General features: G+C 37.3%; 1 protein-coding gene across 2 annotated transcripts in view; it reads left to right on the top strand.

Moving 5' to 3' along the window:
* Positions 1–949: 949 nt before the first annotated feature.
* The window catches only part of ATR (ATR checkpoint kinase), a gene marked incomplete at its 5' end in the record, with an annotated part of 38,746 nt that continues 12,688 nt past the window's right edge, over positions 950–27,007 (top strand). Inside the window, 32 exons of one of the 2 annotated variants that reach the window (XM_084267383.1) lie at positions 950–1,023; positions 2,272–2,363; positions 3,706–3,849; positions 4,435–5,324; positions 6,070–6,257; positions 7,347–7,541; positions 7,750–7,976; positions 8,776–8,925; positions 9,070–9,268; positions 9,692–9,951; positions 10,358–10,548; positions 10,640–10,740; positions 11,055–11,226; positions 11,695–11,862; positions 12,668–12,862; positions 13,219–13,404; positions 13,808–13,900; positions 15,190–15,320; positions 15,498–15,641; positions 16,032–16,125; positions 16,846–16,971; positions 18,374–18,580; positions 18,800–18,913; positions 19,612–19,727; positions 20,590–20,710; positions 21,568–21,705; positions 22,780–22,987; positions 23,439–23,617; positions 24,396–24,560; positions 25,028–25,119; positions 25,678–25,769; positions 26,126–26,303. In XM_084267383.1, the coding sequence (XP_084123509.1) occupies positions 965–1,023; positions 2,272–2,363; positions 3,706–3,849; positions 4,435–5,324; positions 6,070–6,257; positions 7,347–7,541; positions 7,750–7,976; positions 8,776–8,925; positions 9,070–9,268; positions 9,692–9,951; positions 10,358–10,548; positions 10,640–10,740; positions 11,055–11,226; positions 11,695–11,862; positions 12,668–12,862; positions 13,219–13,404; positions 13,808–13,900; positions 15,190–15,320; positions 15,498–15,641; positions 16,032–16,125; positions 16,846–16,971; positions 18,374–18,580; positions 18,800–18,913; positions 19,612–19,727; positions 20,590–20,710; positions 21,568–21,705; positions 22,780–22,987; positions 23,439–23,617; positions 24,396–24,560; positions 25,028–25,119; positions 25,678–25,769; positions 26,126–26,303 (5,615 nt within the window). Of the gene's footprint in view, positions 1,024–2,271; positions 2,364–3,705; positions 3,850–4,434; positions 5,325–6,069; positions 6,258–7,346; positions 7,542–7,749; positions 7,977–8,775; positions 8,940–9,069; positions 9,269–9,691; positions 9,952–10,357; positions 10,549–10,639; positions 10,741–11,054; positions 11,227–11,694; positions 11,863–12,667; positions 12,863–13,218; positions 13,405–13,807; positions 13,901–15,189; positions 15,321–15,497; positions 15,642–16,031; positions 16,126–16,845; positions 16,972–18,373; positions 18,581–18,799; positions 18,914–19,611; positions 19,728–20,589; positions 20,711–21,567; positions 21,706–22,779; positions 22,988–23,438; positions 23,618–24,395; positions 24,561–25,027; positions 25,120–25,677; positions 25,770–26,125; positions 26,304–27,007 lie in introns of both variants that reach the window. The other variant, XM_084267382.1, reaches the window with a different exon arrangement.

Genomic DNA, 27,007 nt, shown 5'->3' with positions numbered 1-27,007 from the left:
CTGAACACTAAGTACGCCTACTCACCGCTACCTTCAGTGAGGTACAGGCTCCAACACCTGCCTGACGGCGCCTTCCCGCCAGCTAAACGAGGCTGGCTTGCCCCTGCCACCCGCCACACCGCGGACACAGGCAAAAACGACACCAAGAACCGAGAGCCGACGCTGTCTGCTCAGTCCCTACCTGTCTGGCAGCCGCGGCCACCACCACCCACAGTGCCGCGGAGCCCGCCGCCACCTGCGGCCAGCGCGGCGGGGCGGGCGAGCAGTGCCGGCAGCCAATGGCAGGGCGGCCGGCGGTAGGGGCGGGCCGAGGCGGGGGTCGCTTGAGGCAACCCGCGGGACTCTCCCACTCGCAGCTAGCAAAGTTGCAGGTGGCTGTGGCTGGGCTTGTGTGTTGCCTGTTCGGGCGGCAGGACGCCGGGGTGCTCTGCAAAGTGCCGCCATGGCCGGCCCAGGGAGAGCAGGGAGCGCTCTAGCGGGAGCTTCTCAGCTAACAGCGGTGTTTCCCCCTCCTCGTCTCTCAGACCGCGGCCTGTTTTCTCCTCGTTTCAGGCCACCGTATAAGCTGCGGCACTTCCCTCCGCCGCTGTGCCCCGCAAATCCCCTAGAGCCGCACGCAGCCCGTGCTCCGTTGAGGTGCCCGTCGCGGCTGGGCTTCGGCTGGCGTTGCCAGCAGCACCTCAGCTCCCGTGCCGGGTGCTGGCTTGGCCGGGTCCTGCTCGGTTGTCTGTGCATTGCCCCCCGGAGGAGAGCCTTTGCTGGGACAGCGGGGTCCGCGTCAGAGGCCATTGCAAAGCGAACCTCGCGCGAGCGCGCTCTCCTCTGGTGACGAAACGGTTAAGTTTCAGCAGCGTCGCGGAAAGGCGCAGCCGCCCTTTCGACAACGGAAGAGGTTTGGGTCTTGCTGGACGCCGTCACGCAGTTCCCGCCTCGGCGGCGCGCGGCCTGTTTCAAAGCAGGAGCCATGGCCGAGCAGGGCCTGGAGATGGCCTCCATGATCCCGGCGCTGCGGGAGCTGGTTAGGTAGGATGGATCCAGCCTCCGCCTCGTAGAGGGTGTATGCGGAGGGGTGGCGGTAGTGCTTCGCTGCGCTGGGGCGAGCCTACCCGGACTCGGCATCAGTGTGTGGCTGAGGAGGTGGAAAAGTAGGCTCCTTCCTCACTGCTATGCGAGGTCTCTCAGGGCTGAGCTCTCCCCTCACCCTGGTTGTCTTTTCCCGCCACCTCTGTAGGTTGCCGCCTCCCTCACGGCGGGTACTGACAGAACGTGATGGAGAGGCTTGTTGGCTTGGAGAGCTCCCTGCATCCTGGGGACGGTCATTATGTTTGTAGCGTAGTTTCACTGACAATTAAACAGCCTTGAAAATATTTGGCTCTGAAGTTTTAATGGCAGCATAAAGACTGCAGGTTTGTTTTATAGTAGGCACCTCATTGACACTGAGGTACAATTGTATGTTGATGATTTGACCTTAAAAGAGCTATCTGCCATGGTAGTCACAGGAACAGTTGCTATTGACACCTCTTTCCCAGGGTATTGGGTACAAGAAAGACATCGAGGCTCTGGAGTATGCCCAGAGAAGGGCCTGGTGAAGAGTCTGGAACACAAGTCTTATGAGTGGCTGATGGAACTGGGTTTGGGAGGCTCAGGGGAGACCTTATTGCTCTCCACAACTACCTGAAAGGAAGCTGTGGTCAGCTGGGGACCAGCCTCTTCTGGAAGATAACTAGTGATAAGGCAAGAGGGAATGGCTGTAAATTGAGCCAGAGGAGGTTTAGGTTAGAAATTAGGAGAGATTTCTTCTCAGAGTGTTTGGACATTGGAAGGGTTTCCACAAGTAGGTGGTGGAGTCACCTACCATCAGTGTGTTCAAGGAAAGGTTGCCTGAGGTACTTAAGGACATGATTTAATAAGTAATATAGGTGGCAGGGGGTTGGTTGGTCTAAATGATTATGGAGGTTTCTTCCAACCTTAATGATTCTATGATTCTAAGCAGTTAAGTATTTTTGGAATCTGCACCAAAGCTGGATTGTTGCTTTGCAGTTGCTTGTGGATAAATCCCTTACTCTGTCAGATGTGGACTTAATATATATCAAACATAATTGCATAACAGATCGAATGATCTTAAGTATTTGTACTTCACCTTGAAGAATAAGGAGAAAGAGGAGCAGGCAATATGCTGACTAGAACCATAAATCATGTTGTATTTCTTTTTGAGGACTTCTTGAAGAAAAAGAAAGTTAGTGTTTAACGTTGTGTTGTTGATAATTTTAGTGCTAGTCCAGAAGAATACAATATGGTTGTGCAGAAACCAAGACAAATACTCTGCCAGTTCATTGATAGAATTCTTACAGATGTAGATGTTGGTAAGTATTGTATCCCTGTCTTTTAAAATTATCTGCTTTATACTTTAAGTATTTCCAGGGGGAAAAAAACTTACAACTCCTATTTCAACGAAGATTTAGTTGAATGCAATGCCATTTATGACGTAGTTTTTAATAACTGCTGTGATGAAATATTTGCTGTTATAATGTGAGGTAATTTAAGTTAAAAAAAGAGGAAGGGGAGGAAAAATACAATGCAGAAGTGTATAACTATAAATGCTCACAGTATTGCAAATTGAGAGCATCATGTAATGTGATTTGTTTATTCAGCCTGAAGTCATAATAGAGTCTTTCAGATTTGAAATGCTTTGATGTAAACAGCGTTATTTTTTATTTTAGAATTCTAACCAAGCGCTGTTTCAGTACTCCTTGCATCATGTTAAGGTTCCAATTATTATTTTACTTTAATAATGTGTTGGTTACCATGATATACATACAGAGAGTATAGAATTGTAGTTTCTCATTATCTTTAGATTTGCATCTAGGAGAATCACAGTAAGGATAATTCACTGTTTCTGTGGTATAATTTCATGTAGCTGTCTCAGTAAGACTGATTTTTTTTTTTCTCTGAATTGATCATTTGAAGTCTTATACTCATGATACTTTTCTGATTATGTATTTGTTAATTCTCTTACAGTCCTGAAAGGGAAGCCTATAAAAATAAAATTAAAAAGTCCATCTTCTTCATAACTGCTTTTGAATATGTAGATGATGTATTTTGTCATTGCTGTGTAACTTTTCTGGTTAATTGCTATCTGAATCTGAGATACTAACCACATGGAATTGGGATAACTCTGATGTTATCTAAATATGTGTTTCAGTCGAGCTGTACAGCAGTCGATGTGGTTAGTGTACTGCTAAACTTTCTGGTTTAGTAAGTTGAACTTAACATTTAAAAGCTATTTCTTGGAGATTTAGAACACTTCTTAGATGTTTGTGGGGTTTTTTTTTAACAAAATTGTGAACTGGGGAAAATTGTGTGATGAAAAATTAAAATGTTAGTTACTTATTATTCTTGACATTTGGATAGAATACTAACTAATCTTTAATGTATTTAGTATTAACAAATAATATTTAAGCTGAATAATGATATTTTTCTTCATGCAGTTTGTTGTCACATAGAGGATTTACAATATGCACAAAATCATCTTAATGGATTAATAAAGCACACTCCTAGTTGATAATTATACAGGTTTAATACTATACCATAGTATGTTATATAAGAAATTTCTTCTTTTGCTTTATGTGTGGGAAAAAAAAATTGTCAAGTTGTTTTATTGCAGTGCTAATTCAGAAATATATATTTCTATTTATTTTTTTAAAGTTGCTTTGGAACTGATTAAGAAATCAGATTCTCAGCCAAGTTCTGTAATGTTGCTTGATTTTATTCAACATATCATGAAATCTTCCCCACTTATGTTTGTAAATGTGGATGGAAATCAGGAGGAAACTGAATGCAGTTGCATTGGTGAGTTTGTTGAAAATGTTTATGTTGAAGTTTGGTACTTTCTGGATTTAAATTTTCTGACAACGGGATCTTAGAAAAGAACAAAACTGAGGACCAGGCAGACTCCCAAGTTCAGCATTGTGGATTTAGAAAGAAGTGAATATTATGATAGAGCTTTAATATATTGAATTTATTTGCACTTGAGAAAATGGAAACTTACTAGAACAGAGTTTGACTTTATTTGTTCCTGTTGCTTAACGACACTACTTGGTTCATGTTGATGAGAGGTGCTGTACACATTGATGCCTGAGGGTACTTTTAACAGAAGGTGATGTCTGGAATTACCTGTGTAAAATGTCTGTCTGATTTGGTTTGTTTTGGGGTTTTTTCCACCCACATGTGCCTCCTTCCCTTTTCTTTTTCATTAAGATTTGCTGAACAAATGTTGAAGTGAGGGCTCTCTGTTTACTAAGCCTAAATGCATTAATATCTAGGAGTTTTGTTTTGATTTACTGATGAGCAACCTGTTCTCAATGTGGTGTTTGTAGTAGGTGGTTTTGGATTTTATCTTAATTTATTGTTTGTTATTTCTTTTCATTGTCCTAGAATTTAGTAACTGGATCATAACAAGGCTTCTCCGAATTGCTGCAACTCCAAACTGCAACACCTTGCACAAGAACATCTGTGATGTCATTTGTTCTTTACTTTTTCTGTTTAAAATGAAGAGTTGCTCTATTTTTGAAGTACTGACAAAAGACTTGCTACAGCTTTTCCAAGACTTAATCTTCCTGCATGAAAGAAATGCACAAAAGCATCTCTGGGGAGATACACTGGTCTGGCCAGTGTTTGTAAAGAGGTTTTCAAGCAATGCAAGTGACAATGTAGGGTATTTAAGATTGGCACCGCTGCAGCTGATGGGTATGCCCAATGTAGAATGTTTGGAAGTTATATTAATGTCTATTCTGACAGATATTGTTGCAGATGTGTTTTTTGTAAGGCAAGATACTATTCTCTGGGGAATAGGCTGCTCTCTGTTGGAGTATGGAAGTCTGAAAGTTCAAGCTTTGGCCATGAACTTTTTAGTAAAACTAATTAATTTAGGAGGGCCTCCAGAACAGCTAGCAAGTGTTTTCTTCACAGTGTTTTTTGGAATTCTACAGTCAGCACTTGAAATGGATACTGAAGAATCAGAACTCTTTGGAGAACCACTGTTACTGTTGGTGAGGACGTTGCTGCCTTTTGAAGCAGATTCTTACAAAAATATAGAACCTGTCTACTTGAATATGCTATTGGAGAAGCTCTGTGCATTGTTTGAAGGTGATGTGTTTAGGTGTCTTCACTCTGAAAAGCTGAAAGCTGCCTTTTGCCATATACTGCAATATTTTCTGGAGTTTGTTCCAACTGGCTATGAATCTGCTGTACAAGTAAGAAAAGTCCGTATCAGCACCATCTGCGGAATTTTTGTGAATGTGCTGGGAACTCAGGAAGAACAAGAGGTAAGTTAATTTTAAGAACTCTTTTTATCTGGTGAATAGATAGTGTACAAAAATCTACATCTGTGCAAAGAATAAAATCTAGGAAATACTATTTTTAGTTGCACAATTAGATCAATACTTCTTTTTCACTTGTTTTGCATATTTTTGCAAGTCAGAATTCTTGAATTAGTTGACTGTGCTGGACCATGTATTTCCAGGTGTATTAAATTAAGGAGAAGCTATGCATGCACTAAGGTCTGTTTGCAAAAATGAGGGATAAAGCACAGAGTATACTCACATAAGGACAGCTTTACAACTTACTTCCTTTCACCTGAGCTGCTCTTGCTTTCTAGCCATTTACTTTGAGTCATATTTGTTGTGGACAGGCAGACAAAGCTTTAAGGTAAAAAATAATGAGATGTCAGTATGCTGAGTGTTCCCTTTACCCTGTACACCAACATCTGTATTGTACCTATTGTCTCTTAAACTGAATGTGTCTGTCTTGATGGCTTTGGATAGCCAGCTATTATGGCAAGCACTGGGAAACAGCTGCACAAGCTGCATTATCCTGGTAGGACCACAGGAAACCGACTGCTTATGACAGTTTTCATCCTGTAATGATGACTTTTGAACAGGAAGGTTTTTAAGAACGTTGTTACCATAATATTTTGAAATGTTGCATTTTAAGTCAGAAACAGTAATACCATGTCTTTGAGAAGTTAGGTATAGCATATGTCATGCTATTTTTGTTGTTTGTCCATCCCAGTATCTGGTGAGTCCGCTTTATACAGCATTAAAAACACAAACAGAAGAAATCTTTCAGGAGCTTCATCAGAACCAGCTGGATACTTCTGATACTGATGGGTGGAGCACCACCAGTGATGAAGTTCCAGAGAAAAGACGACGACTAAGCCTATCAACAAAGCATCCAGAGAAATTGTCTACATCTGTAACGTATGACATTTGTTCAATTGCTACTTTTATAGTAATTTAACTAGTGAATAATCACAAATGACTTTTTGGTGAGGCAGTTTCTTCATAACAGCTACACTGAAAGATTTTCTGGGAAAAGATCTAAATGATGTTTTGAGGGATGAGGAATCAGATTCTACAGATGATTTTTAAGGTGAACTTTAGTTGGAAATTCTGTATTTTTACTATGTTCAGTGCAAATTACTTTCTTTTTTACACATCAAAAACAGAAAAACTCAGAATATGTACAGAAAGCATCACATAAATGGCTGTGCTGTTCCACTGGATGTGCTTAAAGCAGGTCTAGTTTAGCTCAGGTTGTTCTCAGATGAGCAAAGCTGAGTTATGTCATCCTTTGCTTGTTCTGTACTTCAGCTCCCTGGTTATCTCGGGCTTGCTCTAGCATATTCTGTTATTTTGGGATTCTGTGTTCATTTCTTTCTTGTGTATGTGCACGCAAAACTGGCTCCAGCATTATCTACTTCAGGTGGGCTCATGATCAGCCTTCTGTCTTGGTAATACAGACTATTATGTAGTTGACCTTCTTTGCAACAGGGTCACATTGCTGGTATATTCCACTTCCAAAAGTCCACTAAGTGATTTTCTTTCTTCAGAGGTGCTTGCTAGCCAGTCAGCCCTTAACCTGTTCTGTTGCACAAGGGTGTTTTTGTGGTTGTTGCGGGACTTAGAAATCAGTTTCAGGAGGACTTCTCCATAACCTTCCCAGGGACTGATGTTAGGCTAGCAGCCCTGTAGTTCCTTGGATGGTCATATTTGCCATTCTTGAAGATGGATGTAATATTTGCCTTTTGTAGTCATCAGGAACCACCCTTGATACTCTGACTTTCCATGGACTGTAGTTACAACGTTACAGCATTTCAGATAAGTTTCATTTGTGTCATACTCAGGAGTTAGTATCTTACTCTCCCAAAGAGCACGTTTAAGCTAATACTTCATTTGGTGTTTTCCTAATCCCGTATCCAACATGGATTAGCTTTTCTTTTGCAATGGTGATTTATCTTTTCTAAGAAAAAAATGTGTTGGCAAATAATTAATATGGTCAAATTACAGACTTAGTCCCCTGGACATGAAATTGAAGAGCACATTATGGAATGCCATCACAAAGAAAGCTGCCTCCTTAATATTAATCCTCGAGCAAGACACTCTGACAGCAGATACTCTTCAGACTGTAGAAGGGATTACTGTAATTCTGCGACTAGCTGCTTTGTGCATAGTTCACTGCTCTCCCCCAACAAATTCTGTCAGGTAAAGGTACCCAACTGTGAGACCCCTTGTTAATATGTTATAACTCTTGTTATGATTTGTGTGGAGCTTGTCTATGTATCAGGATAAGTGTTGGATAAGTCCTGTGGGTTTTGAAGAGGTATGTTTCCACATGAACTTTGCATACTCACAGTACACTATTAAAAGTTTATAATCTGTTGCACTGATTATATGATTTCTGTTTTAACAGCATAGATCACAAAGTAACTCACCTGTGTAACTCTGACACATGTAAGAGTACTCTGAGCTCTTCAGATTCAGTGGTGGATATACAGTTCACATGGATTTCCTCTGACTTTATTACACAAGTAGTGAAAGTCTGCAGAAACCTGTTGGAGGCTGCTACACAGATTGTTAACCTGGAACAAGTGATTGACAGAATAGTAAAAGTCTTTGATGCTTTGCTGTATGCTCAAGGTGAGAAATCCTTTAAACTATGACATCTTGTTAGATTTGTAAGTCGGGAATGCATCTGACTGAATTGATCTATTGTGATAGAGGTACTGAGGTTATAGATCTCTCAAATTCCTGTATTAAAAAAAAAGTTAAAGAAGAGCTTTCTCTTCATACCTCGTTGAATATGATTTGTTAGTCTGTCTAAACTTCTATAGATTTTCATCTGAATGAGGGCTACCTGAGGACACTGAATATGCATAAGTAATAAACGGTTTTTTTATTGGTTTTCTTTTTAAAACACATAGAGGCAGGGTATTTGATCTAATGATTTCAAAGCTTCTGACCAGCTTCAATAAATGTGGCGTGTACAAAGTGTGCCAAAAAAAGTACTTGCATGGTTGTGTGTGTTTGTTTTTTAAAGTAGCTAGTAGGATAGAGGACAGATTCTATGAAGACTGAAGTGTTACTATGAGTTCAGTTTGCTAGTCATCCTGTAGTTTACCTGAGAGTCTCTTTACAAATCCAGAGATACTGAAGTTGTATTAATTCTGCTGCTCATGTATTACATGCTGTCAGTGGGTAATGAAATCTGTAGTGGGGGGTTGTTTTAGGTTGTTTGGGTTTTTTTTTATGTAGCACTACATCACTTATGGTGTGTTCAAAATGTAGAATATCAACATTTGGGAATAACGGTACTAAGCTTTGCTGACAGAAAAAACATCATAAAATGCGCATGTGTTTTATAAACTATACAGAGCTGTAAAAGTATCATTTTTTTCTTATTTTGTGTTGTTGCTTGTGGTTGTTTTTTTCCTTCTAGTGAAAATACCACTGACCGACCAGATTCTTGATAACCTGTGTGGATTGTTGTCTCTGCCCTGGGTTTACAGCCATCCTGATGATTCTTGTATCCCATCTACTTTTGGGTTTGATCTTCTAGTTTTGAGTCAAAAAACTGCACAGAGTTTCTGTAAGTATGTTGAAGTATCTAAAACCTGATATCTCTCTGAAATGATGGTTCTCAAAATTATTTTCTTTGCTTTTCTTACGGTGATTGATGTTCAAAGTGTAAATCAAGTAATGATTTGCTTCATTTCGGTGTTTTTCTCTATAGCAACCCCAACGCAGTCACGCTGTGTGCTCCTTCTGTGTCTCTTCCCAAGAAACATTCATCTGGATTGGAGAAAATCTGTTTATCATTGGGCCTTAGAAAGTCCCCATGAAGTAATTCGGGCTACTTGTGTTAAAGGATTTTCTCTCCTGCTTCGTACACAAAGCGTGCAGTCCTCCAGTACAATTCCCAAAGCTCTCTTGTATGTATTAATGCTGCTTTTTTGTCTTCATACTAGAAGAAAGACATGGATAAGAAATGTGGTATAAGCACCAAAAATAATAAGTTATTTCTATTCAATAAATATACATCATATTTGTCCATATGTCTGTTAGTCTTCCTCATTTCTCTTTTTTTTTTTTTAATACATCTTGGTGTCTGCTGTCCTATTGTATGTTGTCCTTAGTTTCTTTATAATATACCAGATTCCCCATGGCCAATGCTACTTCAAACATTTAATAGAACTTGAGGGTTATCTCCAAAAGAAAAAGATCATTTAGTGAGACAGCTCCTTAAATTGTCCTAATAGTACTTTCAGTATTGCTGGAGAACGTAGACAGTGAAGAAATACCCATTTCTAGGTAAACGCTAAATTAAAATAGTTTTGGTTTTGTTTTCGTTTCAGGAATCAAATCAAAGATGACTCTGAGCTAGTGAAGGAGGCTTGTGCTGCAATAGTTGGGAAATTATCTTGCTGTCTCTCTGGTACATTCAGTGTACAACCTTCCTTAGTCGACTCTGCCATTAAACACGTTACTTACGACATTTTATGTAGTAGCCTTACTGTGACTTCTGCTTATGAAAAAACCTGTTCTGTGCAAGCCTGTCTTTTCAAGCCATTTCTTAGTCTCCTTGAGAACCAAGTGCCCAGTTCAGTAAAGCTAGGTATGTGACTTTACTTTTATTGTCACTTTGCGTTTCTGTAGAAGGTATTATGTTACCTCTTCTGTAATACTCTCTGTTCCTTCTTTTTCTATATTGCTGTTTTAATAAGTGTAACAATGCTTGAAACGTTTTATTTCAGTTGATATCGCTACTAATGTTTGATATTGTCGTTGGTTATTTTTTTTCAAGTATCTTTGGCTTAATTTTGGTCTGTGGCTATATCTAGGTATGTGATGCTGATAAAGCCTGCATTTTTAATAGCTTGTCTGGTTTGACAATATTTACTCTTTTGGTTAAAAAAATAGTGTGTTTTGTGGCTTACTTGTATTGCTGTTTTGTGCACTTCAGTAGGTTCTTAAAAAGCACTCAAAATGTATGTTCCCTTCCTCCAACCCATGCTACCCAGCCTTTATAGAAAATATACCTCATCTTTGCAAACATCTGGATTTTAACCACGATGAGTCTGGTGTGAAGCTTCTTGTTGGGTCTTTACTAAACCTAATGGAAGATCCAGACAAAGATGTAAGAGTGGCCTTCAGTGACTGCATAAAGAACATACTAGAATCATTAGACTCAGAAGAAGGATTCATAAAAGAGGTGATTTTTTTTTTTATTGTTCTTTCTAACTTACTATGGGTATTGTTTCACTAATGTCAAACTATTTTTTGTTTGTTTTCTTGTGTTCCAGCTGTTTGTTTCAAGAATGAAAGAAGCCTATACAAATGCCAAAATATCAAGAAATAATGAGCTTAAAGATACCTTGATTCTCACAACAGGAGATATTGGGAGGTATTTATGGTAGTATCTTGAAAACTGCAGTGTAGTATCAGTTTATGATGCAAAGTAACTGTTCACATGTAAACATAAGATATTAAGTTACTTATTTCAAGGTTACATTTTATGCAGAGTCATTTATAACTACTAAACTGTTGATTCATATGAAATATTCCACATTTTCTTCTGTCCTGTCATAGGAAGTACAGATAAGCTGTGCAAATGTAATGATGAGTCATTTTGCATAATGGTTTATTCTGAAATAATTTTAGTAATGCAGTGATTTTTTTTTTTCCCTTCTTAATTCTTCCTCTTCTGCTGACTTTAAGGGCATCAAAAGGAGACTTGGTACCATTTGCTCTCTTGCATTTGCTACACTGTTTGTTGTCCAAGTCAGCCTCTGTGGCTGGAGCAGCATATACAGAAATTCGATCCCTGGCAGCAGCTAAGTCTGTAAAACTGCAAGGTTTTTTCAGTCAGTACAAGAAGCCTATTTGTCAGGTAAAAATAAGAGTTGGTGACTTGGAAAAGCTTATGTTTACATTATTTTTGTGTATTTAAAAAAAATGTTATTAAAAGTAAAAATTACAGTATTTTACAAGGTGAAATGTCATAGGACAAGAAAGAGATGATTTAAAAAAAAAAACATAAACATTCAGGAAGGAATTGGAAATTTTTGATTGTTATGATCTTCTCCCCTCAACAGTATTGCTTTTCTTTTTTTATTCCCTGGATGATGCTGCTCTGAAATAGAGGAACTATATACCTTCTTGCATTGTGTGCCACCATTGCCACAAGAGGCTATGGTTTAAAATTGGAATTGAAGTCTAACTATTTGCAAGCATGATACCAATGTGACTGACTTGTTCTTTTGTTATGCCAAATTTTTTATACTAAAGTTATTGTGTTTATTTTTAGGGAGCAAAGAAGGGGAAAAATAATACTAAGTACTTGTTTCTTCATGCTTAGTTTCTAGTGGAATCCCTACACTCCAGCCAGATGGCAGTACTGAGTGCTCCATGCCAGGGTAATGAGCTACAGAAACAAACAGCTGCTCACCAGAGAGAAATGGCTCTGGATATGTTATCAGAGATCGCCAATGTATTTGATTTTCCAGATCTAAATCGCTTTCTTTCAGTAAGTTTGTCAGTCATTTTTACTCCTGATTTTATTTTTGTGTGTGCATGCACTTGTGGATTTCTATTTAAGTCCACATTTTTGCAGATGTGGTGGGTTTTTTTTCCTCTAGTTGTTATATAGTATACTTTGTGAGTGCTGCAACTGGAAGCTGAAATACAGGACGGTCTTATTAAGGAGTTACAGTGATAGCTACAATGCTAATTGAAGCATGATGATCTAGGGTCTAGACTACTCAAGGAGTATATCTATATTAAGAAGTTAGTGCTCTTGGAGGGATTTGTTGTGAGGTGTGATTTTTTTTACATGGTGTCTGCTGTCATGTTTCACATGAAGAAATTATTGTGCTGTAGATAGATGTCTCTTTGATCTGATTAGGTATCTGTTTTATTTGAAGCATAACAGCTTTATACTTGTATTTTGCCCGTTGGTAGATGGTAAATACAGATCTGTTAATAAGCAGTGGTCTAGTTGACTGGTAGGTTAGGAGAGTGTTGGGTGTGTGTTGGGTTTTTGCTGTGTGTTTTCTTTTGGGTTGGCTTTTTTCTTTTAAGTATTCTTTTTGTGGAGAATCTGGATGACAATAAAAAATGGTAGCTCATTTAATTAATGATCTTTTTCTTATTTGCATTTCTGCTCAGTTTTTCCATATTATTCAAGTTCTTTGTTAATTCCTATGGTCATAACTTACGACTAGAGATGTGGGGGGGTGTACTGACACAAATGCAACACAGCTGAGCTCTGGGTTTTCTGAGGGGTAATTTGTTTGTTCCTTTTCAATTAAGTGTTGTTCTTAATTTACCAGCGGACCCTACAAGTTTTGCTTCCTGACCTTGCAGCCAAGGCTAGTCCTGCAGCCTCCACGCTTATTCGAACCATAGCAAAACAGTTGAATGTAAACCGGAGAGAGATTTTGATCAATAACTTCAAATACATCTTCTCTCATTTGGTCTGTTCCTGCTCCAAGGATGAGCTTGAGCGGGCACTTCATTACCTCAAGGTAAATTGATGTTTGCTCTGTTATACGTATAGATTAGGAGCAACAATTGCTGAACAGTGAGCTCTCTGCTTTACTGAAGTTAAGGTATTATAAAGTATGGGCAGATAAATGGTATATGGAGAAGTTTTGTTCGTTTTGGTATTTATATTCTATTCTATTGTCTCTTAGAAACTTCTGTAAGGTATTTTGTGAATTTAAAAACTCTAAAAACAGTTTATCTAGCATTGAGATGATTGGAAACATTTTCTTTTATTTTTGTGGTAAATCAGACAGAGTCCAATGCCTCCTGTGTCTCAACACTATAGTTTCATTGTGATGAAATGAGGACTTGGCTTCTGTTTGCTATTTCATTATAGAATGAGACTGAGATAGAACTGGGCAGCTTACTGAGACAGGACTACCAAGGACTGCATAATGAATTATTGCTGCGTATAGGAGAACACTATCAACAAGTTTTTAATGGTCTGTCAATATTGGCTTCTTTTGCATCTCAAGATGATCCCTATCAGGGGCCTAGGGAAATAACATCACCTGAACAAATGGTAAGGATTTCAAAATACTCATGTTCAGTTTTTTTCAATACTTTTTTTTTTCTCCAATCTGAGAATGAGGATAATTTAACATTCTCTGAAGCTATTTGAGGCAACAAGGTGGAGTAAAGGCTGGCATTTCACTTTACATGTTCCTTAACACAAAAAACAAACACAAAAAAAAACAGGAAAAACCCTAAACAAACACACATGCATACACACCCCCAAAAACCTACCAGAACAAAAAACACCACAGCCTAACCTGTCTCTCATTAGTGCTGATATGTCTTCAAGAGCAGCTTGTGTATCTGGGATTCTTCTCACCTGCTTTTCAGAATTCGCATTTCATACTTTCTAATTGCTTAATATTGGGAATGTGTTAATTGTAAGATTATTTGGTTTTTTATCTCTACAGGCTGATTATCTGCAACCTAAATTGCTTGGTATCTTGGCTTTTTTTAACATGCAGTTACTGAGTTCCAGCGTTGGCATTGAGGATAAAAAAATGGTATGTAAACTTCATTTTGACTATTAAAGATAAGCAAAGGCTATTTTAATATTCCAGACTTATATGATTGTGCAACTGTCATTGAAGTCTCAAAGATACTAAGGTTTCCTCATAATTCTTAAACTGATGGTCTCACTGTGGGTAGGGCATGAGTGTAAGCTTAATAGTTCTTGGGGCTTTGTTGTTGTGTTTTTTCTTTAATGGTCATCTAAGATACATATTTTAGTCATATAGCAAGTCAGTCAACCAGTAATTACAGAGGAGAAATCCAAGTGTATATTTCTTATGCATGAAAGAAACAAAGTGGGGAGGGTGAGGGAATACAATAGAAAAGGAGTTTCTGTAGGGAACAGTGTTATAAGCACACTGAAGGGCAATGCTGGAGGAAATAAGATGCAAATCCAAGAGAAATTGGGCTTTATTTGTTTCGCTTTTCACAGAACAACTCCTTTCAGCTTTGCATTAGAGAGCATTTACAAATTCTGCTCTCCTGAGGCAGTGCTGCTAACCACAAGACAGGCCGTTGAGCCGCCTCAGAGAAGTAGTACAGATAATTTCTGTAGGGATTTTTTTCAGGATTAGAATGTATACAGCCTTTGCATTGATGACATTGGATTTTCTCTGCTGCTTTTTCAAGCTTTTCCTTCTCAGTGCGTTTATAGCTTCATGGCTTCATGCTTTGTCAGTTTCTTCATTTGTATGTAACTTCCTCTGCTGCACCTGCTGTTGTTTCTATCATTTTCATGTTCTGTTTTTTTGTTCTTGATGAGTTTCCCCTTCCATGACCTTTCCTCAAGATCAAGTTCTTTCCTGTGTTACTGATCTGTCATGCTGGATGTTATACTACCTTGTTTTGCATGGGGTTACTGTGACTGAAATATCTCCTGCTTTTTCTGCTTCTCAGTATTTTTGTTTGCGTGTTTTCCTTTATATTTCCAAAATCTGCTCTTTTCAGCCTATAAAACTTTGGGCGTATAGTCAGTCATGACTTATAACACACTTCTATAACTGTTAATGCCTTTGGTGTTAATTAACTCCTGTAGTGTTAACCTTATGGTTGTTTTTTCCTCATCAATCTGTCAACAGCCTAAATAGCAATGCTGTTATTACAGGTTCCCTTTCATTCTCCTTTCCTGTAACCCCAAATTCTTTATTGAAACATCAAACTGAATTAGATATCTTTCAGGATATGATTTCTTAAAACACAGTAGACTGGATTTATTAGAAAGTTTGGCTTGTATATGTTTTACTGAATACCTAATACTCTAAAATGACTTTTCTCTGTCTAGGCTTTAAACAGTCTTATGTCTTTAATGAAGCTCATGGGTCCCAAACACATCAGTTCAGTGAGGGTGAAGATGATGACAACACTGAGAACAGCTCTGCGCTACAAGGATGACTTTCCAGAACTGTGTTGCAGGTGAACTGGTTGTACTCCTGAACAGTGATATACCTGCTACTTCTGTCCTTGAATACATTGTTTTGTAATATAAAATACAGAGCTGAAAAAGAAAAGAAAATGCTTCTCATGTCTCACCTAGAAAGTCTTTAAGCAGGGCAGAATCACTGATTACTGTTGTTCTGTTGTCTACTTTAGAGCATGGGATTGTTTTGTTCGAAGTCTGGACCATTCGTACCTTGGCTCCTTACTTAGTCATGTGATAGTAGCGTTACTGCCCCTAATACATATCCAACCAAAGGAAACCACAGGAGTATTTTACTTTCTCATAGTTGAGAACAGGTACTGTACCAAGTATTTTCGGTAATATGGATTAAATCCTGTAATAGGAACGGGGGAAACCCTAAATTAAAATTGTTCAGCACTGAGATTGAGAACTGATTATTATAGAAAATAGTATGTTGTTCTATGAAAATCCTACTTGTCTATATTTCAATGAATATTCTGTCTTTAAAAGAGAAAGTAATTTGAAGTATACAGGAGAAATACCTGTGGCTTAGTTGAGCAATGAGAAGTTCCTTAGTATGTGTACTTAATTAAAAAGCTTTTCCTGCTTTTCAAGCCTTTGGTATATATTTCATTACGTTCTCCTGATGGATTTTTAAGAATTTTCTGACACAACTAATGTTTGCTGTTTGTTGCAATTATTTTTTTTTTTCTTTTAACCATTAGGGATGCAGTGCGAGACTTCTTGCATGAAATATATTTTCTTCCTGACATTCCAGAACTCAAAGAAATTCAAGTTGTCCTTCAGGAATACAGAAAGGTACAGCTTCGTTTATTTACTTATTTACTTTTATGCATCAAATGAATTCATAGCAAGTGAGGAAAATATCTAAAGTTTATTTTCAAGCAGAAATAGTATTTATCTGCCTCCACAACAAAACAGAATTTGTGTGTCACAGGAATACCTTGAAACAGGCTCTGATTCTTTAGGAGTAAAATATGCTCAGGTGTAACATACTTGTTTCTGTAGCATCTCCTGAATACTGACTTTTCCATTTTTGAGACTAAAGAGATAAGAAAAAATATGGTAGTATTAGCTATGACAATGATTGTGTTACAAGAGAAACTACTTTCAACTTGATTCTTCTTTTGTATTCTCTCTAAAGGTAATAAAGTTGGTCTATTTTTAGCAGTAAATTCTTTTGCTTGCCCTCAGAACGGTTAGGTTGTAGATGGGAAGTACCAATTATTTAGTGGGAATCAAATAACAAAAGTAAAAACTAATTTGATTTTTAGATAATGAGGTACTCCAAACAAAGCTTTTTTTTCTGATTTAATAGTTTTTATTTACATAAAAATGTACATGTATCACCTTTTTGAGGAAAGCATTTCTAAAAATAGGAAGACTGTGGTATATGGATCTAAGTGAGAAAGTAAGCAGAAATGTAGTTGGTTGTATGTGCTCCCACTTCCATTCTGTGAGATGTAGCTTTGCCATGTTCCTGTTATACTTAATTTGAACTTCTTATGCCTTGTTCAGGAATCCTCCAAAAGCACTGACTTGCAGACAACGCTGCAGCTATCGATGAGAGCCATCCAGCATGAGAATGTGGATGTTCGTATTCATGCACTTACCAGCCTGAAGGAAACATTATATAGAAATCAGGTATATAAAACCTCCCAGTAGAATGAAAAATAACTTTAGTATCTGAATCAATAATCTAAAACTCTTTACTGTTACTGGATGTTCGTATGAACTGCATTATTCTCCTCGATTTAAACTATCTGTTTCTTAATATAGTGGGGAGAAGGGGTTCTTTTTCAGCATGTCTAAGCAGTCCATTTCAGCAGTCTATTGGGTGAGCTTGTTAATCTGTTAGAATGTATATGGCTTTTGCATCAGGACACTTGATAGATTAAAACCCTCAGGTTTTGCAGGTGAGTGTAATACCTGAAAGAATTAAGATTTGTGTGACCACCTCACGCATGTAATTTTTTTCTTCTCCGTTGCCTTCCATGCTAAAAAATTCTAATCCATTGATCATATTGCAATGAAGCCATGTACAAGTTGAAGGTACTGCTTTAAAAATCTGTGTGGTTATTTGCCCAGAGGGGTGTGTATGACCTATTAAGAGGGGAGGAGAAAAAAATAAAAAATTTGTCTCCTTATGAGCTACAAGATAGTGGAACATTCTTCAGTCAGAAGTCTAAAAAAATTCCTAGCTAAAAGAACAAACAATAATTGTGTGTGTTCTTGGCCATTTAATAATTCTTGCAGTTCAGGTCAGCAAAATCTTGTCTTGTCTGTCTTTGTTAGAAGTCTAACAAGATAATTGAGGTAAATCAAATTTAATTAGTTCCACAGCTTGTGGAACTATTTGCTCTCTTGTGTTGGCTGTGGTTTCAGTCTTCATTAAATACAACAATGGCAAATATCCTTACACTATTAAGAGAAAAATATGTCTGTATGTGGACTAAATGTGGAACTGGGGTATAAAAGCTGGGCTAAAATGAAAAACAAAGGATGTCCAATTAAAATGACGGGCATTGAATAAAGGGCTTGAAACCCTGGGCTTTGTAGGATTGAGAGTGAAGAAATGGCCAACAAATGGGAAATAGTAAAGATAGAAATGGCAGCTAAATCATAAGGTATGACAGCAGCTGCATGAAAGAAAGTGGGAGGAAATATCAGAATGCATGAAGAAAAGGAACAGACAGTGAAAAAGAACATGTAGGCAAGAAGAGACTTCTTAGTAAGACAAGGAAATAAAGTATTAGGAGATTGATGTATGATAATTAAATACAATATTGGCCATGACAACATTATAAATTGAAGCCCAAATTCCTCGTTCTTACTAATTTGTTTAGTCTTTCTTTGGATAAAAAGCAGTTTAGGGTGATTTGGCTCTGGTTTCAAAATGACACTACTTGAATCACTAAGCTGAAGTCATGGGTACGTGAAATGTGAAGTAAGAGTGAGTCACAGATGGAAAACTTCTTTTATTTGCCATAAATAAGGCTGTGGAATAATTTGTGGAATAATTCGTTTTCATTTTACAACTTCCTAGGAAAAATTGATAAAGTATGTAACAGACAGCGAAACTGTGGAGCCGGTCATCTCCCAGTTGGTAACTGTGCTTCTCATCGGCTGCCAGGATGCGAATTCTCAAGCCCGGCTACTTTGTGGAGAATGTTTAGGTCAACTGGGAGCCATAGATCCTGGCAGGCTTGACTTTTCCACAAGTGAAACTCAAGGAAAACATTTTACATTTGTGGTAAGAACTGTTGTGGTAATGTTTTGTTTATCATTAAGGGTTTTTTAAAAGTAGTCAGGAATAGGGAACTTGTTATCTTTAGACCCTTTGAAAAAAATCTGTACTTACTTTCTCATCTAAAACAGTTCAGAGTCAGGGTTTGGAGTGATTGTTATTTACAGATTGAAGATACAGCTGTTACTCTGTTTTAACAAAATTGGCCTTCTATTTGTGATCGAGGCTGGTGTGGAGGATCCAAATTTTGCCTATGGATTATTAACAGAACTGACCAGAGCATTCCTTGCTTATGCTGATAATGTTCGTGCTCAGGATTCTGCAGCATATGCAATTCAGGTGAGATACATGGTTTAGATCCTATTTTCACAAATTATTTCCTGTCACACAGAACTTAGAACTATGCAATATAAATCTGCATTTTGAAGTACATGTTTAAGTATTTGAAACTTCATCTCATATAGCTTGAAATTACAAGGGAAAAGGTTTTTCAGGGAAATTATTTTTCACACTCCTCAGTGCTCCCTTAGAATTCTGGGGAGTGGACAAACAAAAGATTTGTTTGCTTTTGTGTCACAATATTTTAGGAGAGATCTAATGTTTCAGATAACTAACAGTCCCTGCATAGTGGTTCAAGGAGCAATCACAAGTCTGACTTAGAAATGGTGCAGGTTCCATAGGCAGAAATGCAATGCAGTGAGTATCCCTAAGAAAGTTTCTGCTTATGCTGTTCAGAAGCAACTGAAGTGGAGCCTGCCCTTATTTTCGTACTCTAGTCATTGGCAGATGCAAAGAATACAAGTTAATGTCCAAACACCAACTGGAGAATCTGGAGAATCAGTAGATGAAATCAACACTGCCTAGTAATAGGGGATTAACAATGTCGGATCAAAGTTTTGCAATTGTTTCTGAATTAAACATTCTGTAATCCCTATCTCTTTTTTTTTTTTTTTATGTATATGCCTCAGTTTTTGTTACTGCTGTAGTCATGAAATGTTTTCAGTGCTAACTTGGTCATGTAAACCATGCCTTTTCAGGAGTTACTGTCTATCTATGACTGTAGAGAGACAAACACCGACTGCCCGGGATCCAGGCTTTGGAGGAGGTTTCCTGAGCAGGTGCAGGAGATCTTGGAACCTCATTTAAATACCCGGTATATGACAATTTCAACAATTTATTTTCATAATAGCTTCAATTTTTTTTTTCCTTCAGGCTAGCAGTAACTTCATTGGGGTTTGTGATTGTTACTTTTATGTGGACTGTTACATGCATATGTAAAATTCAAATAATTTCTTTCTCATGAAGCTGAATTAACACTTCCTTTAATGTAATTCTCTCTAAATCAAACAAGCAAAATTCTGAGCTTATACTTTGCTCAGATATGTCTGTCAAAAGCATTGTCTTACATGGTGTTTTGAGAGTTTTTTTTCTGTTTTCTTTGTACAAATTCTCACTAGAATTTGAGTTTGTACTAAAATCCACTAATATCCCTGTACCGGTACCCTTTATAGAAGTAGCAGGAGCTCATTGGGTTTTAATTAAAAAAAAAAAGTGAAGAAACTTCAAATTATGTATGGACCTTAACGTAAAATAATCAGTGCAACCTTTCTGTAGCCTTATGAAGATAGTCATGCTCACTTGTGAAAGGTTTTGCCTTTTTAGAAAACAAAATTAGGCCTTCCTTGGCTTTCATGTATGTTCTAGGATTTTCCTGCCAAAAATGTAATGGTCAAATATCTGTTCAGTGGCATTACCTAAGAACTTGAACAGCATTTTGAAGTATACTTAAAAATTCTGGTAACATATTTGGTTGGTTTTATTTCATGCTTTCTTTTAAGACGCTCTAGAATGAAACAAGTTGACTGCTGAAAATACTCTCAATTCTTTTATAAAAGATATAGAAGATGTAACCTAATTGTGATTCCAGTTAGGGGGGTTATGATTATTAATGTGCTACTTTTTATTTTATTACATTAAAAAGTTAGGTTTATTAAATGGATATTTTAAAATTTTAGGTACAAGAGTTATCAAAAGGCAGTAAATTGGTCAAAGATGAAGAAGCCAATTTACTTAAGCAAATTAGGTGATAATTTTGCAGAATGGTCAGCAACGTGGGCGGGATATCTTATAACAAAGGTAAGAGAATAAATCTCAGTGTATTGGTTTATAAAGCACAGTTCTTGAATCTCATTTTGGTTTCTGAAAGGCGGGGATGGATGGGGGGGATACGCCTATTCGCTCTGGGCCTGTTAAATCACACACCTACTACTTGCATCATCAAGGTAACCATGGACCTTCCCTTCTCCAGCACTGTTGCTTCTTGCCAAGGCTTCAGGGTAGTCTCAAAGGCAAAAGTCTTGGAAATTTCCCCATGTTCAGAGACTCTTTCGTAGCTAAAGGCTATACAAATGGCTTTAGAAAAGTTTCTAAAATGCTTCTGGAAAACCTCAAATTTACCTTCTCAGTTTCTGATTGATTCATTTTCCCATAGCTCTACAGTCCCAGCACATAAACTTTCACGTGGTGGAAAGGAAAAAGGCAGAGGGACAAGAAAGTTTTAACTGCTAAATAAGCAATTTCAGAAGTGCATTTAATCACAGTAGCTTAGTAGCTGCACTGTCCTCTTTCTGTTTCAGACAGAAAAGAATTGAACGTGTTCATAATTTTCTACTTTTTGCAGGCTTTTAAGGGCAGAAGAGAGGATGTGCAGTATTGAAGTTCTCAGCCTTCAGGTTTTTTTATGTCCAGTGCAAGTTCACAATAGTGTAGAAAACCTGGAAAAGTGGAATGTATCAGCAATACTTGCCTGCATTTTTGTGGTATATCAGCAATTGATACATTGTATATTGTCTGATGAATGCTCTGTAGGAGACAAGCATCTTAGAAATTCTGTTCCATCAAATATTATTTGTCAACAAAAAGAAACCTATTAATTGTTCAGGCATTTGCACTTTTCTAATAATGCCTTTCCTGGAAATAATCTTTTTCTATAGGTACGACATGATCTTGCCAGAAAAGTTTTTGACTGCTGCAGTATTATGATGAAGAACGACTATAAAGTGACAATTTATCTGCTTCCACACATCCTTGTCTATGTTTTATTGGGATGCAGTCAGGAGGATCAACAAGAGGTAGGATGTTTTGCATGGTAATATCCTTCATAGGAGCTGTTCTGCCCAAGATCTCTTCAGCTCTGCATAGTTACTGTTGACCTACATGAACAAATTGTATTGCTGTTAAACTCCTGTATAAATAATATAAAATTTCTGTCAGGGTTTTAAATATAAAGGTTTGTGTTAAACTGCTTCTCTTTGGGTTTCCACATATTTCTTCTGTAGAGCCTAGGACAAAATATTATACAGTTAATTATCTGCATTTATGTGAAGAACTGGAGTGGTAAAAAAAGGATGAGAGTGCAACTTGAACGAGGAATGAATTTAACTTGTATGCTTGCAAGAATTCAGACCCATAACTTTTTCCCCTCCCTTGCATACATTTACATTTTTAAGTGGAAAAACTGTTTAGTTACCAGATTGATGTAGATCAGGATTCATAAATTCTTGCAGCAAAGCAGGAGTAGGAGTGAAAAGAATCATCCAATCTGTGCTCCTTCAGTATGCTTTACCAGAAGTCAAGGAGACTGAATAAATGTGATTTACAATATATTAATTTGAAATTTCAGAGCCAAGATACCTGTGTTTAAAAATTGTGCATGTGTAGAGGTGTATGAGGATTTTTCCTGTGTGAAAACTACATCCCAAATAAATACCTGTTACATCAACTCATATTCTGTTGACTAAAAGAGACAGGAAGCATTTACTTAAATATAAGCAAAAAGTGGATCTGTGATCTGGTGGCCAGTCAAGAACTTTACTTATCAAATCCTCAAGTATTGTATGTGCAGTAGCATTTATTGTGTCTTGAAAGCTAAAATTCCAGTTATCACGGTGGTTATTCTGAATCCCAGGTTTTGCTTTTCAAAGACTTCCTCCACATATGAAATCTCCTGACATCTGCTACTTGGTTTGCCATTTCTTCCTCTGAAGATGGTGGGACAAACAGAGCTTGCAAATAATCCCTAAATTATTACAGTAAACAATTATCATCTCTAGTATTTTAGTTTGATTTTTGTGTTAGTTACTATTTTCTGCTGTTGTGATGCTAGCATGTCACTTCTGTCTTCTATCATGTTAATGTTTGTGTAGGTTTACATGGAGATTATGGCTGTTCTGAAACATGATGACCAGTCTACCAGGAGGCTTGAAGACAGCGCTTCTGATCTCAGTCAGCTAAGCACACAGACAGTGTTCTCCATGCTTGATCATCTCACTCAGTGGGCTAGACATAAGTTTCAAATACTTATTGCTGAGAAAAATGCTGGCAAGTCTAGCAAAGACAGAGGTGGTCTAAAAAGTGAGTAATGCTTATTTTATTTAAAGTTGCATTTATATTCTTCAAGTATTTAAATTTGCCACTTCACATTATGACCGTTTAAGGATGCAATATTCCTGCACTATGTTAGTCTGCTTTGTGATGTCTTGCTATCATACTGTGATTTCCTCCCACCTCAAATCCGCTGTTTTAAATGCCTATTGTAAGAAATACAGATTCAGCATTAAGAAATTAAATGTTAATTTCATGTTAGCTTTTTAGAAGTTTCATTGAACATATTCTATGCAGTCTTGTGAGATGGAGGAAGTTTGCTGTGCTTATTTTAAATAAATTATTGATGACAGAAGAGAAAAATGTTTTCTTAATTTGATTATCTCACTGAATTGTGAAGTGAACGAACTCAGTTTTGATCCATAAGGTAATTCTTGTAAATGAAACCTCAATTGACCGACTTAATGTCTTTTCTCTGTAGCATCGAGTGAGGACTATGAAGAATATCAGAATGTGACACGTTTCTTAGACCTCATACCTCAGGATGCGCTAGCTGTGGCTTCGTTTCGCTCCAAGGCTTACACAAGGGCAGTGATGCACTTTGAGTCATTCATTACAGAGAAGAAACAAAATATTCAGGAGCATCTTGGATTTCTTCAGGTTCTGGAGTTCTTTTTTGTTTTTTGTTTTGTTTACAAATGAAAATAGACATAGATCAGTAATTTTTTTCAAGTTCTTTTAGACGGAAAGAAGAAAAGAAGCTCTTGCGTTTGGGTAAAAGTGTTCAGTTGTCTGTCTTTGAGCAGCAGTTAGCACTTCCTCTTATTTGGCATGCTTTTTAGATGAAAAGGAAGGGGTAGCTTTCTAGTGTATAATAAAATATTGTCAAATCCTGAAAATAGTTAAGTGTGCTTTTGTTCAAAGTGTGGCATTTATTGCTTTTAGTTAACTTTGCCTTTTGGAAGAAGCCAAAACACTTTTGAAGGAAAGATAAGTGGCTTATTCTAAAGAAGAGCAAGAGCTTATACTAAGGGTGTAGAAAACAACTTAAATTCTTTTCAAGGAATATTTTAACCTGTGTGATAAGCCTGTTTGTTTTTCATGGTTACTTTTTTCACTTTAAGTGTTTTGCAGCTTCATAATTTACAACTTCATTGTGCAATAATATATTTTCTCCTTTATACAGATTGTTTCAGGTGTCTTGATGTGGTATTGTTTCTACAGTATTTCTATGAGTATTACAGTATGCTAAGATGAAGTAGGGCTCAACTTATCCCAGCAAAACTGACATATCCCATGAATGCTTCATACCAGGAAGTCCTACAGAATAGTTTGTTCCCCATTTTCCAGAAGATGTGTTGTTCTCAGAATGTTATGTATAAGTCTTGTTGTCTTAGAGCGGTTTTTAATGTCCATTTCATATTCTGTTGGAATAAAGAAATTGTATGCTGCTATGCATGAACCAGATGGAGTAGCTGGGGTGAGTGCAATTCGGAAAGAAGAACCATCTCTCAAAGAACAGATCCTTGAACATGAAAGTATTGGCTTGTTAAGAGATGCAACAGCCTGTTACGATAGGGCTATCCAACTGGAACCTGATCAGGTATATACAAGACATATTATTTACGTTTTATTTTTAAATTATATATATGTATAAGATTATTATCTTCTTGACTAACACAAGACTAAGCCAAAAATACATCTTCAGACTATTTAAGTAAAATGGGAAGTGTGAAATTACTTTGGCTTTTGGGGTTATTTCCTCCCTGTGACTTTTTTCTTCTTGTTTTTGTTAATTTCTTTAAATAATTATTTTCATTTCCAGCTTCTGATGTGGGTATTACTAAAGTAACATCAAACTACATTTGTGGTGAGGCATACTTGAAAAATTATCAATGGTCATTTAAGTTCTTTGACAATCGTAAGCTTTTTAAATTTTGAATGTTCATTTAGCTAATGATGCAGTTGGTTGTGCCTTTTGGTATTACAGAAAGTATCTGATAGATTCAACTTCCGACTTCCATTATTGTGTGTGTGTGCATTTTTAAATTTGTTTTTCTCTGTTTCTAGATTATTCATTATCATGGTGTAGTGAAGTCCATGTTAGGCCTTGGTCAGTTATCTACTGTAATTACTCAGGTCAATGGAGTGCTTGCAAACAGGTACTGTAAGCATCTAATACAATGTGTATTTGAGTAATATGAAGCTCTTATGTTACATTTGTGTCTCAACACCAGTTTTTCTGCATTATCAAGCATCTGAGGCTTACTAAGCATATGCAGTAGCAATGTGAAGCTAGAAAACTTCAAGTGATTTGTGTATAAATTTTTATTTCAAAACTTCCACAAATCTTAGTACTACTTTGTCTGCACCATGGGCAGTGTTGATATGTCCTTTCTTAAATATATAATCTTTCATTCATTGTCTGTAGCCTGATAAGATTAAATGGGTTGGACCATGTTAGTTTTTCAAATGTGCAGTAGAAGTTAAATACACTACTTGGCAACTGAATTTGTGGGATTGTGCTGTATGTGTTTTGTTATTAATGCATATCCTTTGATTATATTTAATTTTATTAGAAGCAAGCTTACTTGCTTCTTTTCAAGGAAGGTAAGTTTTACATAAAGAATATTTGCTAATATAATGAAAGACTAACATAGTGAGAGGAAAGGAAAGAAAAATCAGCACAAACTTTTATTACCTTTGTTTTCTTTTAATAGGTCTGAATGGATTTCTGAATTGAACACTTACAGAGTGGAAGCAGCCTGGAAACTGTCACAATGGGATTTACTAGAAAATTATTTGGCTTCGGGTAAGATACATAAAAACATGAATGTCACCTTGCATTTCTGAGCAATTGTACATCTCAGGCTCATCGTCTTTAATCAAAGGGCAGCTATAGTAATTTATTAGTCTTGGGTTTTACTGGGGGGAGGGTTGGTTCTGACAGTTTCATAGATGTATTTGATCGTAAACTGTCTAGTCTAAGGTTTAAGTGTGTATTTCTTTCAGGGGTGGATTTTGGGGTATCATTATACAGTATTTTTAGAATTAATTTCACCAGTTCTGAGAGAAACTCCAGTAGTAAGTCAAGAGGAAATTAGCATGTTCAGATTAAGCTGCTTAAAGAAACAGTTTGAGAGGGTTGTGTTTTTTTTCTCCCCAAAGATGTGAAGTCCACAACTTGGAGTGTCAGATTAGGACATTTATTATTATCAGCCAAGAAGAAAAATGAAGCAGATTTTTATGAAACACTCAAGGTGGTTCGAGCAGAGCAGATTGTACCCCTTTCAGCAGCAAGCTTTGAAAGAGGATCCTATCAACGAGGATACGAACACATTATCAGGTTTCTGATTTTCATGTCACTGTTCTCAAATTCAGAAATCCACCTGATCAAGGATGCAGCAACAAGAATTTTCTGTTTCCACACTAAGTGGTACCAATTTGCATTTTTCTGTCACCTCTTGGGTATAGTCTTTCAAAATCAGCAAGAAAGTTTATGTAACCATCAAGTAAGAAAATTCAACAGTTCCTTAAAGTAGTAATGCAGGCCAGTAACTCCATTAACAGAGCATTGCTTTTAATCTGTATGGTGGCCTAAAAGCACTTATCAACAAAGAGCAAAAAGAATTTAAACCCCCATCACTTCCAGTGGTTTCACTTTTTCTTAATTTCCTTCCTTTCCTTATTTCCTTACTTTTGAACACCCTAGTGGAGGGTGTCCTTGCCCATCATAGGGTAGGTGGTACTAGGTGATCTTCCAAGTCCCTTCCAACCCAAACTGTTCTATGATTCTCAATGAGTATTGAGAAAAAAGTGTTTTAAAATATTTCAGTTTACTTGTTGATCTAGTCTACCCAGAAGTTTTCCAAAAGTCGTTGTCAGGCAGATTTGCTAGCCATCACACTCAAGACTCTGCCAATGCAGACTTAATTGTTCACAAGCTCTCAGTTTTGCAGCTTGCCAGTGACAACTTATAATTATGTTTTTTTTAAATAAATTTAACAACTTTATTCTAAAGGAGGTGTCTGAATAACAGATAGTATATTG

This window comes from Gallinula chloropus, assembly GCF_964237585.1.
Source record: "Gallinula chloropus genome assembly, chromosome: 8".
Classification (NCBI taxonomy): domain Eukaryota; kingdom Metazoa; phylum Chordata; class Aves; order Gruiformes; family Rallidae; genus Gallinula; species Gallinula chloropus.
The sequence above is the reverse complement of the archived record's forward strand: the minus strand, read 5'-3'. Positions and strand labels throughout refer to the sequence as shown.